The sequence below is a fragment of the Gymnoscopelus braueri genome (assembly GCF_963280865.1).
Source record: "Gymnoscopelus braueri genome assembly, chromosome: 7".
Lineage (NCBI taxonomy): Eukaryota > Metazoa > Chordata > Actinopteri > Myctophiformes > Myctophidae > Gymnoscopelus > Gymnoscopelus braueri.
Genome location: NC_137608.1, coordinates 16,375,617 through 16,390,820, shown reverse-complemented (window position 1 = coordinate 16,390,820; position 15,204 = coordinate 16,375,617). Strand labels below are relative to the sequence as shown.

At 50.7% G+C, this 15,204-nt stretch overlaps 1 protein-coding gene across 2 annotated transcripts in view; it reads left to right on the top strand.

Moving 5' to 3' along the window:
* Positions 1–15,204, top strand: part of homer1b (homer scaffold protein 1b) — a 36,141-nt gene that overhangs the window by 5,087 nt on the left and 15,850 nt on the right. For both annotated transcript variants that reach the window (XM_080432581.1, XM_080432580.1), the window contains exons 3-4: positions 7,963–8,055; positions 11,265–11,419. In XM_080432581.1, coding sequence (XP_080288707.1) covers positions 7,963–8,055; positions 11,265–11,419 — 248 coding nt within the window. The remainder of the gene's footprint in view (positions 1–7,962; positions 8,056–11,264; positions 11,420–15,204) is intronic.

The window sequence follows — 15,204 nt, the reverse complement described above, 5'->3', positions numbered from 1 at the left end:
TGCGTGTGTGTGTGTGTGTGTGTGTGTTTGTGGGAGTGTGTGCATGTGTGCGTGCGTGCGTGCGTGCGTGCGTGCGTGCGTGCGTGCGTGCGTGCGTGCGTGCGTGCGTGCGTGCGTGCGTGCGTGCGTGCGTGTGCGTGTGCGTGTGTGTGTGTGTGTGTGTGTGTGTGCGTGTGTGTGTGTGTGTGTGTGTGTGTGTGTGTATTTATGGCCCTGTTTATGTGTGTGTGTGTGTGTGTGTGTGTGTGTGTGTGTGTGTGTGTGTGTGTGTGTGTGTGCGCGTGTGCGTGTGTGTGTATTTTTTGGCCCTGTTTATTTGTGTGTGTGTGTGTGTGTGTGTGTGTGTGTGTGTGTGTGTGTGTGTGTGTGAGTGTGTGTGTGTGTGTGTGTGTGTGTGTGTGTGTGTGTGTGTGTGTGTGTGTGTGTGTGTGTGTGTGTGTGTGTGTGTGTGTGTGTGTGTGTGTGTGTGTGTGTGTGTAGGCTAGCGTGCTGAGTTCACCCTCCTCTGAGGTCTACTGTATCTCTGCTGTCACTGAAATAGCCTGAGATCACCTTTAGTCAGACTCAATGTTTCTCTGACGTGTTCTAAGAGGTTAACAAACTCAGGACATGTAGACAGCAAATGACTGGAGTTACACACACACACACACACACACACACACACACACACACACACACACACACACACACGGTGTGTGTGTGTGTGTGTGTGTGTGTGTGTGTGTGTGTGAGAGCGAGCGTGCGTGCGTGCGTGCGTGCGTGCGTGCGTGCGTGCGTGCGTGCGTGCGTGCGTGCGTGCGTGCGTGCGTGCGTGCGTGCGTGCGTGCGTGCGTGCGTGCGTGTTTCAATGATGTGCATGCAAGGGTGTTTATGTGTACATTCACTAGTAAGAGACCACACCTTCTGCTCAAGTTAAACAGTATTTATTGAAGGAATGAGATGTGCAGTATGTGTATTGATGAGGAGCCCGAGGTGGGGCGAGACTCAGGGTGGGGGTGTAGTCTCGGGAGCCAGACGACCATGGTTGCTCGGCCCTGGAGCTGTCTGTCGCCTCTGCTCCGAACGCTACCCCCCCCGGGGCTCCTGGAGGAAAGAAGGTAGAGATGTTAGGAGAGCAAAAAATTATGGGGGAATGTTGGGGAGGAGGAGGGCATTTTTGAGTATCACGAGCGAAATCAAACAGGTAAGTGATACAATCGCAGGTGTATTTATACTGTAGTGATTGCTACGTGGATTGGCTGAGAGATAAGCAGTGCAGGTGAACTTGATCATGAACTTGAGTGGCTGAGCAGAGGGCGGTCTCTACTCCCGAACCTACGTTGAACACAACTACATTTCACTAGTAAGAGACCACACCTTCTGCTCAAGTTAAACAGTATTTATTGAAGGAATGAGATGTGCAGTATGTGTATTGATGAGGAGCCCGAGGTGGGGCGAGACTCAGGGTGGGGGTGTAGTCTCGGGAGCCAGACGACCATGGTTGCTCGGCCCTGGAGCTGTCTGTCGCCTCTGCTCCGAACGCTACCCCCAAAAGGCAACATCGGTTTGTGGAGATGACCAGAGGGTCTAGGCGGGCAGCCACTTAGCCCGTATCGGAGATCCGGATCTCTAATATTAGCCGAAGTGGGCTGCTTGGGAGATGAGCTGATGGAAACGCTGCCCCCAAAAGGCTGCGTCGGTTGTGGAGGTGACCGGGGGGGGGGGAGGGGTGGTCTAGGCGGGCAACTGTCACATGATTCCTCCTGTCCTTGGACCCTCGGTCGGGCGAGGAAAAACTCCCACCGGGAGGGTCGGGTGGAAGAAACCTCGGGAAGGATCACGAAGGAGGGGACCCCCTTCCGGGGCGGACAGGCTAGGAATATGCGGCAGTTACAAGCGGCCCAGGGTGATGTGTGCGTGGTGCACGTCTTGGATGTTGGTCCGAATGTATGAGTGGTACGCCTGGGAGGACCACCGTCCGAGGATGCGTACCAGATGGTCCGGGAGGCCTTGCCGGGATGCGGTGGTGGCGGCGCCGATCCGGAAGGAGTGACCGGAGTATTGTTGGGGCGGGAGGCCGGACAGGGAGAGGACTTGACGGAGGTGGTGGTGGAACCAGGTACGGGTGACGATTGAGCCGGTCTCTGTGATGAAGAGGGGGTCTTGAGGTGTGGCGTGCAGGGAACGTCTCGTGGTGACGTAGCGGAGGATGGGCTCGTATGGACTGAGGGGGGAGTCTGTCCTGAAGAGATGAATGGTGGATGAACGCCCCAGCTGGTCCGTCTTGCTGCGCTTGAGGGTGAAGGTGAGTGATTCGGAGGAGTGGAAGGTGATGTCGGCCAGGCTTGGATGGTGGGAGGGGTCGTACCGGGAGGATGAGGAGGTCAGCTCGGAGCACCGGAGGAAACCGAAAAAAGCCAGGAGGAACATGCTTTCCAGGGTGGAGGAGATGTGGGGCGTAAGGTAGCCGGCACGGAGGGTACGGAGGCAGTGGAGAACCAGGTCGGAGGTTAGGGGATGACGTCTGGGTGTGGTCGGGACTTCGCTGCGGCGAAGGCCCCGAAGCAGCATGGTGATGTGGGGATGGGAGATGGCCGGGCTCGGGAATCCGTCCAACAGGCGGAAGAAGAAGCCGACCCCGCTGAGGTAGACCTGGAGGGTGGAGGTGCGGAGGTGGAGATGGGAGTGGCAGTGCGTCAGGAATGCTGCGATAATGGTGACGTCAGTTGAGGGGAATGGGGTGCCGGTGTTGGTGTGGAACCTCTTGAAAGTGTTCCATGCTGTGAGGTAGGTGGTGAGTGTCCTGGGTGCGAAACCGTTGATGATGTGGTGGCGTGACTGGATGAGGAGGTGACGGAGCTGGGGGTTCAGGTGAAGATGGTCTCTGAAAACGGAGGGATGGCTGTTGGGTAGAGGTCCGCGTCCGGCGCCAGCTGTCGAAACCTCTGGAAGGAGAGACGGGAGAGAGAATCAGAGATGAGGTTATTGTGACCGGGTATATGGGCTGCACGGATGATGAAATTGTGGGTGACGGAGGACCAGGTGAGACGGCGGAGGAAAGGCATGATGTCGGGGGAGTTGGAACAGCCTTTATTGATTATGTCTACTGTGGCCTGGTTATCGGAGTGGATAAGAATGCATTTCTGGGACCACTCGTGGCCCCAGATGAGTGCAGCCACGACGATCGGATAAAGCTCGTGTAGTGCCGAGGAAGGGTGAGGTGAGGGGGGGATGAAGGCGAGGAAATCTGGTGACCAGGCCGACGCGAACCACCGTCCCTGGTAGAAGCCACCAAAACCGAGGGAGGGGGCCGCGTCAGTGTACAGTTGGATGTCGTGAGGGTTGGAAATTATCGTGTCGTGAAATAAGGTGATGCCGTTCCAATTGGTGAGGAGGTGGAGCCAGAGGCGGAGGTCTGTGCGGGGAGGAATGATCTATTGTGACATTATCGTGCAGGTTGGGAACGGAGGAGGCTGTGGTGAGGAGGTGGGAAATGAAAGGACGGCCTTGGGGGATGATGCGGAGTGCGAAGTTGATATGGCCGAGTAGGGCTAACAACTGACGTTTGGTGCAGATGGGGGCCAGGAGGTAGTTGTGCAAGAGGAGGGTTATTCGGTTAAGCTTCTCCGGGGGGAGGGAGGCCTCGAAAGCGATGGTGTCGAGGGTGATGCCCAAGAACTCTAGCTTGGTCGAGGGGCCAATTGTTTTCTCCTCGGAGAGGGGGACGCCTAGTTCTGCGAAAACCCTTCGGATGGTGGAGAGGCCGTGTGCTAGGGGGGCAGAGGGGGGCTCGACGACTAGGAAGTCGTCGAGTAGGTGAACGAGGTGTGGGATGTGGTGATTATTTGATAAGATCCAACACAGGGCTTCGGATAATGAGTCAAACAATTTGGGGCTGCTTTTACAGCCGAAGGTGAGCCTAACAGAAAAATAAAAAGAGCCCTTCCAGGCCACCCCGAAAAAAGGCCAAAATTCGGGGCGTAAGGGCAGTACCTTGAACGCGTTTGTAATGTCTGCTTTGGACAGCATGGCCCCGTGACCGGCGAGATGGATGAGGTTTATTGCGTGCGTGACGGTGGAGTATTTCATGGAAAAATCATGACTGGGGATGGTGCTGTTGATGCTGGGGACGTGAGAGTTATGGGGAGAGGAGAGGTCCATGATGAGGCGCTTCTTCCCCGAGTATTTACGGGTCGCCACGCCGATGGGGCTGATCCGGTACACGGGGAATGGTGGTGTGTCGAAGGGCCCCATCATGAACCCCTCCCTTACCTCCTTAGCAATAAGGGTGTCGACTGCGTCTGGGTCGGTGATGGCGGATTGCAGGTTGTGGCAGGTGTGGGATGTGGTGGGGGTGACGGTTAATCCGGGGTGGAAACCGTGGGTGAACCCGTTGATGAGGAAATTGACGAATGGCCGGTCGGGGTGATTACGGAGGGCAGTGGTGAGGGCTGGGATGATGATGGGCGTTCGAAGGTACTGCTGTGTTAGTCACGCGGTGGGAGTGGATGTGGGGTTGTGGGGGCAGGCGGGCATGAGCTCCCCCGCAGAATGAACACACGTGCAGGAGGCGACAAGCCGATGATGAACAACCAGCGTCATTAAAATTGTTGCAGATTTGTCTGCCGGCCTGAAACAACACTGGCCTCCCTCTAGCATCGTTGGCGTTTGAGGGCTGCACGGAACGGGAGAGATTGGAGGATAGCCTGGGGACTATGGAGGGGGGGGGTGCAGCGGATCGACTGCGGGGAAAAAGGGGCGGTGGATTGGCGGTGGTGGACTGAAGTGGTTTGCCACTTTGCCGGGGCTTTTCAGTGGCCGTAGTGCAGACGGCGGACGGGTGGGAAGGGGCTCCGCACAAGTCGCAACACAGCGCGACCCTGGCCGTGAACACCCTGCAGTAGAGTTCACGGTCCAGGGCCCCCCAGTATGAATTTACATTGAATTGTTGGATGCGGGCGGCTGCTGCTGTGGCAAACAGGACGTGGTAATTATAGTACCCCGTGCCGCCGAACCGAATGGCCAGCTCTAGTACGTTGAACATGTACTGATCCAATTCGGCCCGACGGCCGGGGTAAACGGAGCAAATGATGTCCCTGAAGAGGGAGAATGAATAAGCGAATTCACTTGGGGTGAGATCGCGGGAGCGGGTGGGGAGGGACTGGCGGAGTTGGGCCAGGAACCCGAAGGGCGTTGTAATTTCCCTATTGCGGAGGGGGTCGATGATGGACGGCTGGAGGAGTACCGCCAGGTCGACGTACCCACCGTTCAAGATTTGCTGTCGGAGGGAAACACTAACGGGAGAGGGCCGGGTTGCCTCGGCTAGGGGAGGCTCGGCTGGGGTGGCCGTGGCCAGGGTGTGGGTGGGGGCTCGGGGGGTGAAAGCGTTGAACAGGTTAGCCCCTTCGAACGCGGAAAAGGGGTCGGGTGCGAGGCTGGAGGACGCCTGCGGGGCCTGGGAGTAGATGGAGGAGAGGAGCGAGAACAGTTGGGCCGGGTTGGGTAGTGAGGCGGTCTGGGTGAGTGTCGCAGACCCGGTGGGAGGTATGGGCTCAGTAGGCGGTGCAGACTGAGGCGGAGGAAGTGGGGCGGCCGCAGTGGGCGGGAGCGCGGCCTGAGTGGGCGGGGGCAGGGCCTGAGTAGGCTGCCAGGTGTGCGGGGGTGCGGCCCCTGTGGAGGGTGCATCCCCGGTGGGGGACGCGGCGGCGGCCGGGCCGAGGCGGGAGTGGTGAAGAGCTGAGCGCCGTTGGGCCGGGGCGGGACAACGGGCTGTCCTGGCGTGACGATGATGGGTGAGGGGCGCACGGTGCCGGGAGGAACGTGCGTGCCGACCCGGGGAAGGCGGACTGTGGAGTTCCGGAGAGGGAGGCGCGCTGCGCCGATCGTCGGGAAGTGGGGAGAGAGACGCACGGCGTCGGGGAGAAGGCGCACGGCGCCGATCTGGGGAAGGCACACGGTGCCGTTCGAGGGGGCCGGGGGGCGCACGGCGCCGGGAGGAGGGGGAAGGGAGAGGAGGGTGGGGTGGGGGAAGGGAGGGAGGCGCGCTGCGCCGGTCCGAGGAAGGAGGAGGCAGGTACTGCCGTCCCGGGGGAGGGGGGGAAGGGGGCGCTCGGCGCCGGGAAGAGGGGGAGGAGAGAGGAGTGTGGGAGGGGGGAGGAATGATGGCGCTCGGCGCCGATCTGGTAGGGGTGGGGGCCCGTCGGGGCAAGGAAGCACGCGGTGCTGTCCCGGGAGGAGGGGGGAGAGGGGAGGAAGGAATCGGCACGCGGTGCCTATCAAGAGGAGGGGGCGCGCGGCGCCGGGAAGAGGGGGAAGGGAGAGGAGTGTGGGAGGGGGGGAGGGAGGAGGGCGCGATGCGCCGGACCGAGGAAGGAGGAGGCAGTGCTGCCGTCCCGGGGGGAGGGGGGGAAGGGGGCGCTCGGCGCCGGGAAGAGGGGGAAGGGGGAGGAGGGTGGGAGGGGGAGAGGGAGGGGTGGAGGGGGGAGGGAGGCGCACGGCGCCGGTCTGAGCGGCGAGGAAGCACGGCGTGCCGGTCCGGTGGCGGGGCGGCCGTGCTGTGGTGGTCTTTCCTCGTCCGCTTAGAGGGAGGGGGGGAGGGGGAGGGGGGCGCTCGGCGCCGGGAAAAGGGGGAAGGGGGAGGAGGGTGGAGGGGGGAAGGGATGGAGGCGCGCTGCGCCGGTCCGGGGAAGGAGGAGGCAGGTACTGCCGTCCCGGGGGAGGGAGGGAAGGGGGCGCTCGGCGCCAGGGAAATGGGGGAAGGGGGAGGAGGGTGGGAGGGGGGGAGAGCCGCAAGGCCCTTGAGGAAAGGGGGGGGAAGGGAGGGAGGGAGGAAGGGAGGGAGGAAGGCGCACGGCGCCGCTCCGGGAAAGGAAGCAGCCAGCTATGCTGCGCTGAAGGAGGAGGCAAGGTGTGCCGTCCTGTTAGGGGGGCGGGGGGGGGCGCTGTGCCGTCCAGATGATGGTGGACGGCTGCGCAGGGAAAGGAGGGAAGGAAGGGTGGGAGGGGGGGGGAGGAGGGAGGCGGAGCCTAGAGCCTGCATGGGCGGGGCCGCTGGAGCGGCCGCTGGACCTGGAACTGCTGGGCTGAGGTGGGCCAGGTAGGCTTGAAACAGCTCGGGTTTGCGGTCTGCTCTGGAGAACGGAACCCCCCTCGCCGCGAGCACGCTCTGTAGGCCGGCGACAGTCCACAAGGAGATGGAAAGCAGCGGCACGGGGCCGTGCGAACTGCCGCCGGCTGTGACGGCGCCGCGGCGAGAGGAGGACGCGTCCGCGGGTCCGCTCCGCTGATCGCGGCGAGAGGAGGACGCGTCCGCGGGTCCGCTCCGCTGGTCGCGTCTCGGCTGTGCTGGCGGGCGCCGAGGTTCGGGTTCGGACCCGCGGACGTACGACGACGAGAAGCTGGACTCTGACACCGTATGGGAGAACGGTGACAGAGAAAACAGCTCCTCGTCGTCGGAGGCATACAAGTGCAATTCGCGCTCGTCCATTGATGGAACGGCGGAGGACGCACGCTATACAATACCTGATATACTACCTGCTTGATCTAAAAACACTAGCACTGTTGTTTTAACTTTAGCTTTACTTGGTTTAGCAACAGTGCTGCTGCTTAGATGTGAGGAGAAAAGAACAAATGGAAAACTGCTTTTTACCTGCGATTGCGAGCAAAAGAAAAGGCGATTACTTTATATCTGCTTTGTTGGTGTTTGTGTTGTCTGAGTATCGCGAGCGAAATCAAACAGGTAAGTGATACAATCGCAGGTGTATTTATACTGTAGTGATTGCTACGTGGATTGGCTGAGAGATAAGCAGTGCAGGTGAACTTGATCATGAACTTGAGTGGCTGAGCAGAGGGCGGTCTCTACTCCCGAACCTACGTTGAACACAACTACATGTATGTGCCAACCTGAGCTTGTAGCAGATTAAAGCCATGTGTATTGATTGGTCATTGTATTGATTCATTGTATCGTCTGTTGTTTGTGTCCAGTTTGCAGAGAAGTTTGCAGAGTACAAAGAGGCAGCTCGGTTGGCCAAGGAGAAAAGCCAAGAGAAGATGGAGTTGGCTACTTCTCCTTCTCAGGTACAGTACAATGACAACACTGTCCTAACCTAACACAACTATACCGCTGAGTCTGAAACGAAAGGCAGCTGCTCACTGCCTGAGCCACCTGAAGATTAATGTGACTGAGGCATAAAGGCCAAATTATACTTGCGTCCGTGTGGCCTTGTCATGTCTGTGGAGGCTTCCGCGCACATCCTAGATTTTATGGCCACGCATACTTTTATGCGCAGACAGTTACACTGAGATTTTCAAAAACGAAAAATAGATGCTTTCTTTGAGGAGTGGTTGAGGGAGATCCGTCAGTACCCGCTGTATTATTCTGTGTGACAATGAAGGACTTGAAATTGGACTTGAAATTGAAGTGATATTTGCCATGTTTGTAGAATGTTATATAAACAGAACAGAATAAAAACCTGAATAGAAAAGCCTTCTCGAAGCATTGCTTAAGGATTATATTAGAATATGAGATCTTCAGAGATTAACAGGAATGCCCAGAAGAAGAACAAATTACGCAAGATATAGTCAACTTCAGTTGTTGTCTGGAAGAAGGTCATTAGATCATGCCTTGTATTGATTGCAGCTTGTGTTGCTCTTGAATGTGCATGCGTCTGCAGACACAAGTATAATCACAGGCTCAGCCGTTGCGTGCACTGTCTGCAGACCCTTGCGGCTATGCGGATGCGTAAAATGGTGTTGCTTAGCAAACATAAGCTAACACGACACATCAGTTATTTTTGGCGAAGGAGAATAAATTAAGTGAACAACATTTCTACAGCACAACTATTTTGTGTACATAATCAAGCAACCCCCTTAGTGGTAAACATTAGTCACAGTTACCTTTGCTTAAATAGAGTTTCGATATTTTTTAATACATATGTAGTAACAGAAGCTGCTAGGAGTTATTATTGGAAGAAAAAAAAAAGACAGTGTCTAATAATTATGTGGTCAGTATTATGTCATCTGGAGTACCGAAGTCTGATTCAACTGAACCAATCATATAGATTATTTTTCATTCAAAAACCTTTTTTTGATCACATAATAAAGTGCAAAAAAGAAAACAAGAGCCTGTACTGTACTTTACAGTACATGCTTTCCATGAATTGGAAGCCATAATTAGTCTGTGAGTGTGTGAGGCATGTGTTGTGCAGAATACCCGATAATTGCATGTTTGTGGTCATATCTGACGATACATGGGGGACAATGAGCTTGTCTCAGAGAGATTCCTCAAATCTCTTCTTTAATCTAGAAGCCAGTTAACAGACTTATAACAGTGTTTTGGTCTGTTCATTACCCAGCCTCCCTCTACACTGTGGTTCATTAGTGCTGTTAAAGAAGCAACCCAGATAGGATTTAGATGCTATGTAGCCTTGGCACTCCCCTATCGGGGGATATTTTTATAGAACCAACTGGACAGTGTCTCACTTATCACGTATATAAGGCGCGTACTTACGTGTGTGTGTGTGTGTGTGTGTGTGTGTGTGTGTGTGTGTGTGTGTGTGTGTGTGTGTGTGTGTGTGTGTGAGTGTGTGTGTGTGTGTGTGTGTGTGTGTGTGTGTGTGTGTGTGTGTGTGTGTGTGTGGGTGTGTATGTGTGTGTACGTGTGTGTGTGTGTGTGTGTGTGTGTGTGTGTGTGTGTGTGTGTGTGTGTGTGTGTGTGTGTGTGTGTGTGTGTGTGCGTAAGTGCGTGCGTGTGTGTGTGAACAGTATGTACAAGGAAATAAGAAAACAGTCAACACACAACCTAAGTTATTTTTGACTGGGGTATTTTTCACAATAATGTTTTTTTGACAACTTCTCCAAAAACGATTAAATTTTTTTGGCGAGTGTCTTCCCCGACACTCGCGCCAAAATGACGAAGGCACTGGAAATGTACCGGAAATGTATTTATTCATGTATTTTACAGTTAATAAATACATTTTCTGATAACGTGCTTTCTAAAATATCCCCGGGCGGTGGATGCTGCAGCATTCATTTTTCACCGGTAGTTCCATATCAACAAATGCTGTAATGAGCTAAAAGCGGTGTCGCTAAAACAGACTCCAAAATGAATGTTAGCGTGACTTTAATGACTGCAGAGCAGATACATACTGTAAGGCTAATCTCCCTCTTATTTTCTTCCTACATCCTGTCCGTTAGGGATGAATGGACAGTGTCATTGTTGAGATATAATTATGACTGAGTTCTGAGTCCTAATAGCTCTGTTTTGTGTGACTGGTAAATGATTTGTCTCTGGTATAATTCTGGTGCTAGTATGGGATATAAAGATAAGTGTTCATCTGCTAATTGTGTGATTTCCCAGTGCCATTTTAACCGTCATTTACATGTATAGGCAATCTGGAAGGCTTCACTAAAGCAGGCTGTTATTTTAGTGCTGCTACCAAGAGATTATCAGTGCAGGAGAATGTTAACACTTGCTTGATAACACTCTCTTGCTCTCTTTCTCTCTCTCTCTCTCTCTCTCTCTCTCTCTCTCTCTCTCTCTCTCTCTATATATATATATATATATATATATATATATATATATATATATATATATATATATATATAAATATTATCTCTGTTTGTCTTTGACTCCCTCTCTGTGTCACTCACACACCTGCATACAAACACACATTCTCTCCCTCTCTTTGCCAAATTGACTGTCTTGTTTATGAGATTATTAGAACATGCCGACATTTTCTATGGTGACCAGGCTGAGAGCTTAATAAGAAGAAATGTGATGTACAGTATATAAAATGTGTATACAATATCTCTTCTGTTTTTGATTCAAGTTTAGGGTAAAACAAGGAACCTGATTAATTGGTTGACTTACTGATTAACCAGGAAAGCATCTGTGTCATTTTAGATTTTAACCACTTTAACCATTATTTTACTTTGGCTATTCAAAAATGCAGATTTACAAGCTCACAGCTGCGAACTTGTAGATCTGCTATTTCAGAAAAATCTAGAATTTTTTTAAGCAAACATTTTTAACTCAAATCTTTGCTTCTGGGGGTCCCTGGAACAACATATTTTCAGATGGGGTTCCGTGGCCAAATACATATAATTCTGGGGATCCTTGACATGAAAACGTTTGAGCACCACTGATATAGAAACATACGTTTTTCAGAAACCAGTTAGGATTTAGAAGACATTTGTAGATGCGTTCCCGGATTGACTGGGTTAACATCTGATGGTGCTCCAGGATGACAATTAGCCGTTAACGTGTCTTGGTTGTTATTATGCAGGAGTCTCCAGGGGAGCTCTCCTCACCGCTGACTCCTGTGACCCCGCCCACTATGGAGAACATCAACGGCACGGACGAGATGTGTGACATCATCACCACGCCCACTTTAGAGACGAGGCCGGAGCCCACACAGAATGCCCTCGCCTTCACACACAGGTAAGACACACGCAAAGTCGCAGTGTCCTTGAGCAAGACACTGAACCCCTAACTGCTCCCGGTGAGCAGGTTGGTGCCTTGCATGGTTTCCTCCGCCATCGGTGTGTGAATGTGAATCGGCGGGTGAATGTGAAGTACATTGTAAAGTACTTTGGAGAAAAGCACTGTATAAATGCAGTCCACACACGTACAAGCACACACGCATGCGCACCCGCACACACACACACACACACACGCACACGCACACGCACACGCACACGCACACGCACACGCACACCCACACGCACACGCACACACACACACACACACACACACACACACACACACACACACACACACACACACACACACACACACACACACACACACACAAGCCTCATGTATACTTATAAATTAGGCTTTATTTAAAAATAATAGCTGATCTCACGACACATTGCACTGCGACACGTTATGAGCTTGCTATTTCGGCACGTGACACAGTCATACGAAATAGTATTAAATAGTAAACTAGTCTGAAGGTAGCTAGTGGTTAAACCTTGTGTACTGTATCTGTACTTTGTCTTAGCAGTTCATGTTATGTGTGGTATATTTCCCCAAACACAAGACTGTAATCTGTTTTCCTTCGGTCGTTCGCTCTGTTTTCGTCCTCTTCTTTTGTCACTCAAAATGTGCTCATTGGAAGTCAAACACTCCATTTATGCCCGCTTTCTTCTCATATCTTTCCTTCTTCCAGGGAGCAGTTTAAGACCTGTCGGGTCTTCTCTTTCTGATAGGCTTTCATTAATGCTGTCCCGACTTCTGCCAACATCACAACTCTGTCTCGCTCTCTCTGCTGAGGTTGTCACGGCAACAGCTTGTCTCACAATACAGTAAAAAGCCTGGTAACAGGTCAATGGCAGAGAGGGGGTTCTTAACACAGTTTGGCATACAGTAATGCCTTGCTCACCAACAGCTAGCGCAAGTACTCTATGCTCTTAAGAGCAACGCTTCTGTAGCTTGCTACATGAACGTATATGGAACCATCTGATGGGACGTCTTTGTGCGTTTGTGGATTCTATAAAAAAAGAACCATAGATAAATTGTTCCGTTTGGAACCATATAAATGAGATACTGAACCATTGCAAAGGTATGAGGAGTAGGATAATAATAAAAAAAGAAGCATAGACTTGTACAAAAATATTCCCTCATCATTCATCACCCACTGGAATGTGTGTATGTACTGTATTGTATCTGCAGAGACCATTTTCCCTGCCTGTACTTAAAGACGTGGTGAAATGACTTTTTTTGGTCGTTTTATTTTGAAGTTTCAGTCCGAAGCAGCGTCTCAATCAATGAGATGGTCCCGTCCCCTCAGGCTAATGGAACGCTTGAATCCAACTAACTGCAGCTGAAGGCTAGTGTTTGTGTAGCCTGTCGCTCACACTGCCCAAGGGAGTAGAGAGAGGGCCAGTGTGAAGCATGTTTGTTACTACGTTGCTTATTTCTAACCTAAAATGTTTTCAGATACATATTTTAGTGCACGGATTAAGTTAGAATGAGTAATACACCATCTCTGGACCTCATCTTGTTGAGATTCAAAACGGACTAGCCTTGTAATTAAAATCAGGTGTGTTTGGAGGAACATGCAGCTATGGGAATCACACAGTTGAATTAAATCAAGATTCATATTTATTCATAAGGGCCTGTCTGTCTACGTTTTCGTTTGACAGGAAGTAATAAAGATTGGCCTTTTAGGGACTTTTGATATAAGAATACACAAAAATGTATTTTCTTTTGCCATCTGTTGTTACTAAATTTATGTCCATATTGTGATCACGGTATGCTCTAAAAGTGTTAAAAAACGTATTTTTCATTTCACCACGTCTTTAAATCCTCTCGTCTATATATATAAATTTGACTGGGATTTTACTATTTTTAAAAACATTTTCAAATAATTCAAATAGCCAATCTACAAGCTCACAACGTGTCGATGTAGAACGGCTAGTTGAACTATTTGAAAATGTATTTTAAAATAGCAAAAAATGGCAAAGAAGTTTATGGATAATGGGTAAGGCACCGGCGAAAATAGGGCCCCAAATCTCTTTACCAAAAATAGCCGATCTGCAAGCTTACGACGTGTCGCAACATGACGCATTGTGAGCTGTCAGAGAATATTCCCCTCAGAATAGGGTTCATGTGATCAAGCCTGGTTTATACATAGCTGTGCAGTGTGCACCGGTGTCACGACTAAGTATAGTATTTACTTAGTCTGGGATGTTACTGGCCATCATCCGTTAGGGCAGTAGGTGTGTGCTACTGTATTGGTGTCGTCGAGGGAGGAGGGGCCACATTAATGTGTTATAACGTGTGTTATAAATTATATCAGAACAATGCAAAAATAAATAAAAATACGTTTTTTAGGGACCATACATGAAGTGATCTATCAAGCCTTTTTTAGCTCCACATAAAACCTTGTTTTATACGAGTGTACCTAGTACTACAGTTAATGATGGCTATCAGACGGGGACCAGAAACACTGACAGGGTTTTACCTGGAAGGTTTTGGAATGACGTTTTTGACGTTCATGCATATACAGTACAGTCACTACAGTACATCACAAGGACCAGCAAAAACAGATGCCAGTCTAATTGCCAGTTGCTTCTCAGGAATGAAATGCCTTTGCAGGGTTAATTTCTTTGTGCTGCTGATGGACCTATTCTTTTTTTCATGTTTCATGTTTTGTTTGGTGTTACAGTGCACTAATAGGTCTTTACTAATGAGTTTTAACCCATGTGTATTTAATCTTGCTTGCTCCTTAATGTGAGGTTTACAGTATGTGATGTATTATCAGGGTGTCTACACTACATTACCCAGCATGCTACACCTGGTCACATTAGGGGTGTAATGGTACACACACATTGGCTTTTGAAGCCATGTTTTTAACTGTAATTCTTTTTTTGGTACAGTAGAGGGGAAATGCATAACTGAAATCTCTTATTGTTTATTATGGACTTTTTTAGTAATTAATAATTTGTTATAACATTTTGAATGAAATATAAAATATATTAAAAAAGTAATATCGCTGCTTGCTGTTCAAGGTACCTCTCTACAGGGAGAGGTACAATTCCATTTTCAGATGTGATTAAATATTTTTTTAATTCTAAAATGTAAATGAATTGTTTAGTCGCAACCAAAATATACTACTGTATAGTAAATTGCCATTGATTTATAGTTCACAGGTCACACCACCATATAACATTTTAACTTTGAGTATAGAAGAGAGGGTGCATACTCTTTCTCTCTCTCTCTCTCTCTCTCTCTCTCTCTCTCTCTCTCTCTCTCTCTCTCTCTCTCTCTCTCTCTCTTCCTCTCTCTCTCTCTCTCTCTCTCTCTCTCTCTCTCTCTCTCTCTCTCTCTCTCTCTCTCTCACACACACACACACACACACACACACACACACACACACACACACACACACACACACACACACACACACACACATACTGGGAACTAGAGTGGGAAATTGAAGTTCCGCACGCGAAACATATTTTATGTTTCCCGCCATTTGTTGGGGGCGCCGGCATGCATGGCCATACCGAACCGAATGCCCTGTACCGAAACAATTTAGTGCCAATAGGTGTACTGTTACACTCTTAGTTCACATGCTGCATTCCTGCTGCCTCTGTATCTTTATATATACACAGCAACTGATTAGTATTTGATTTGTGACCACTGAGAATGATGTTGCATGTCGGTGGTGATGTCAAACAGGTGTTTGTAGAGGTCAAAGTGCGGTGTAAATGTTT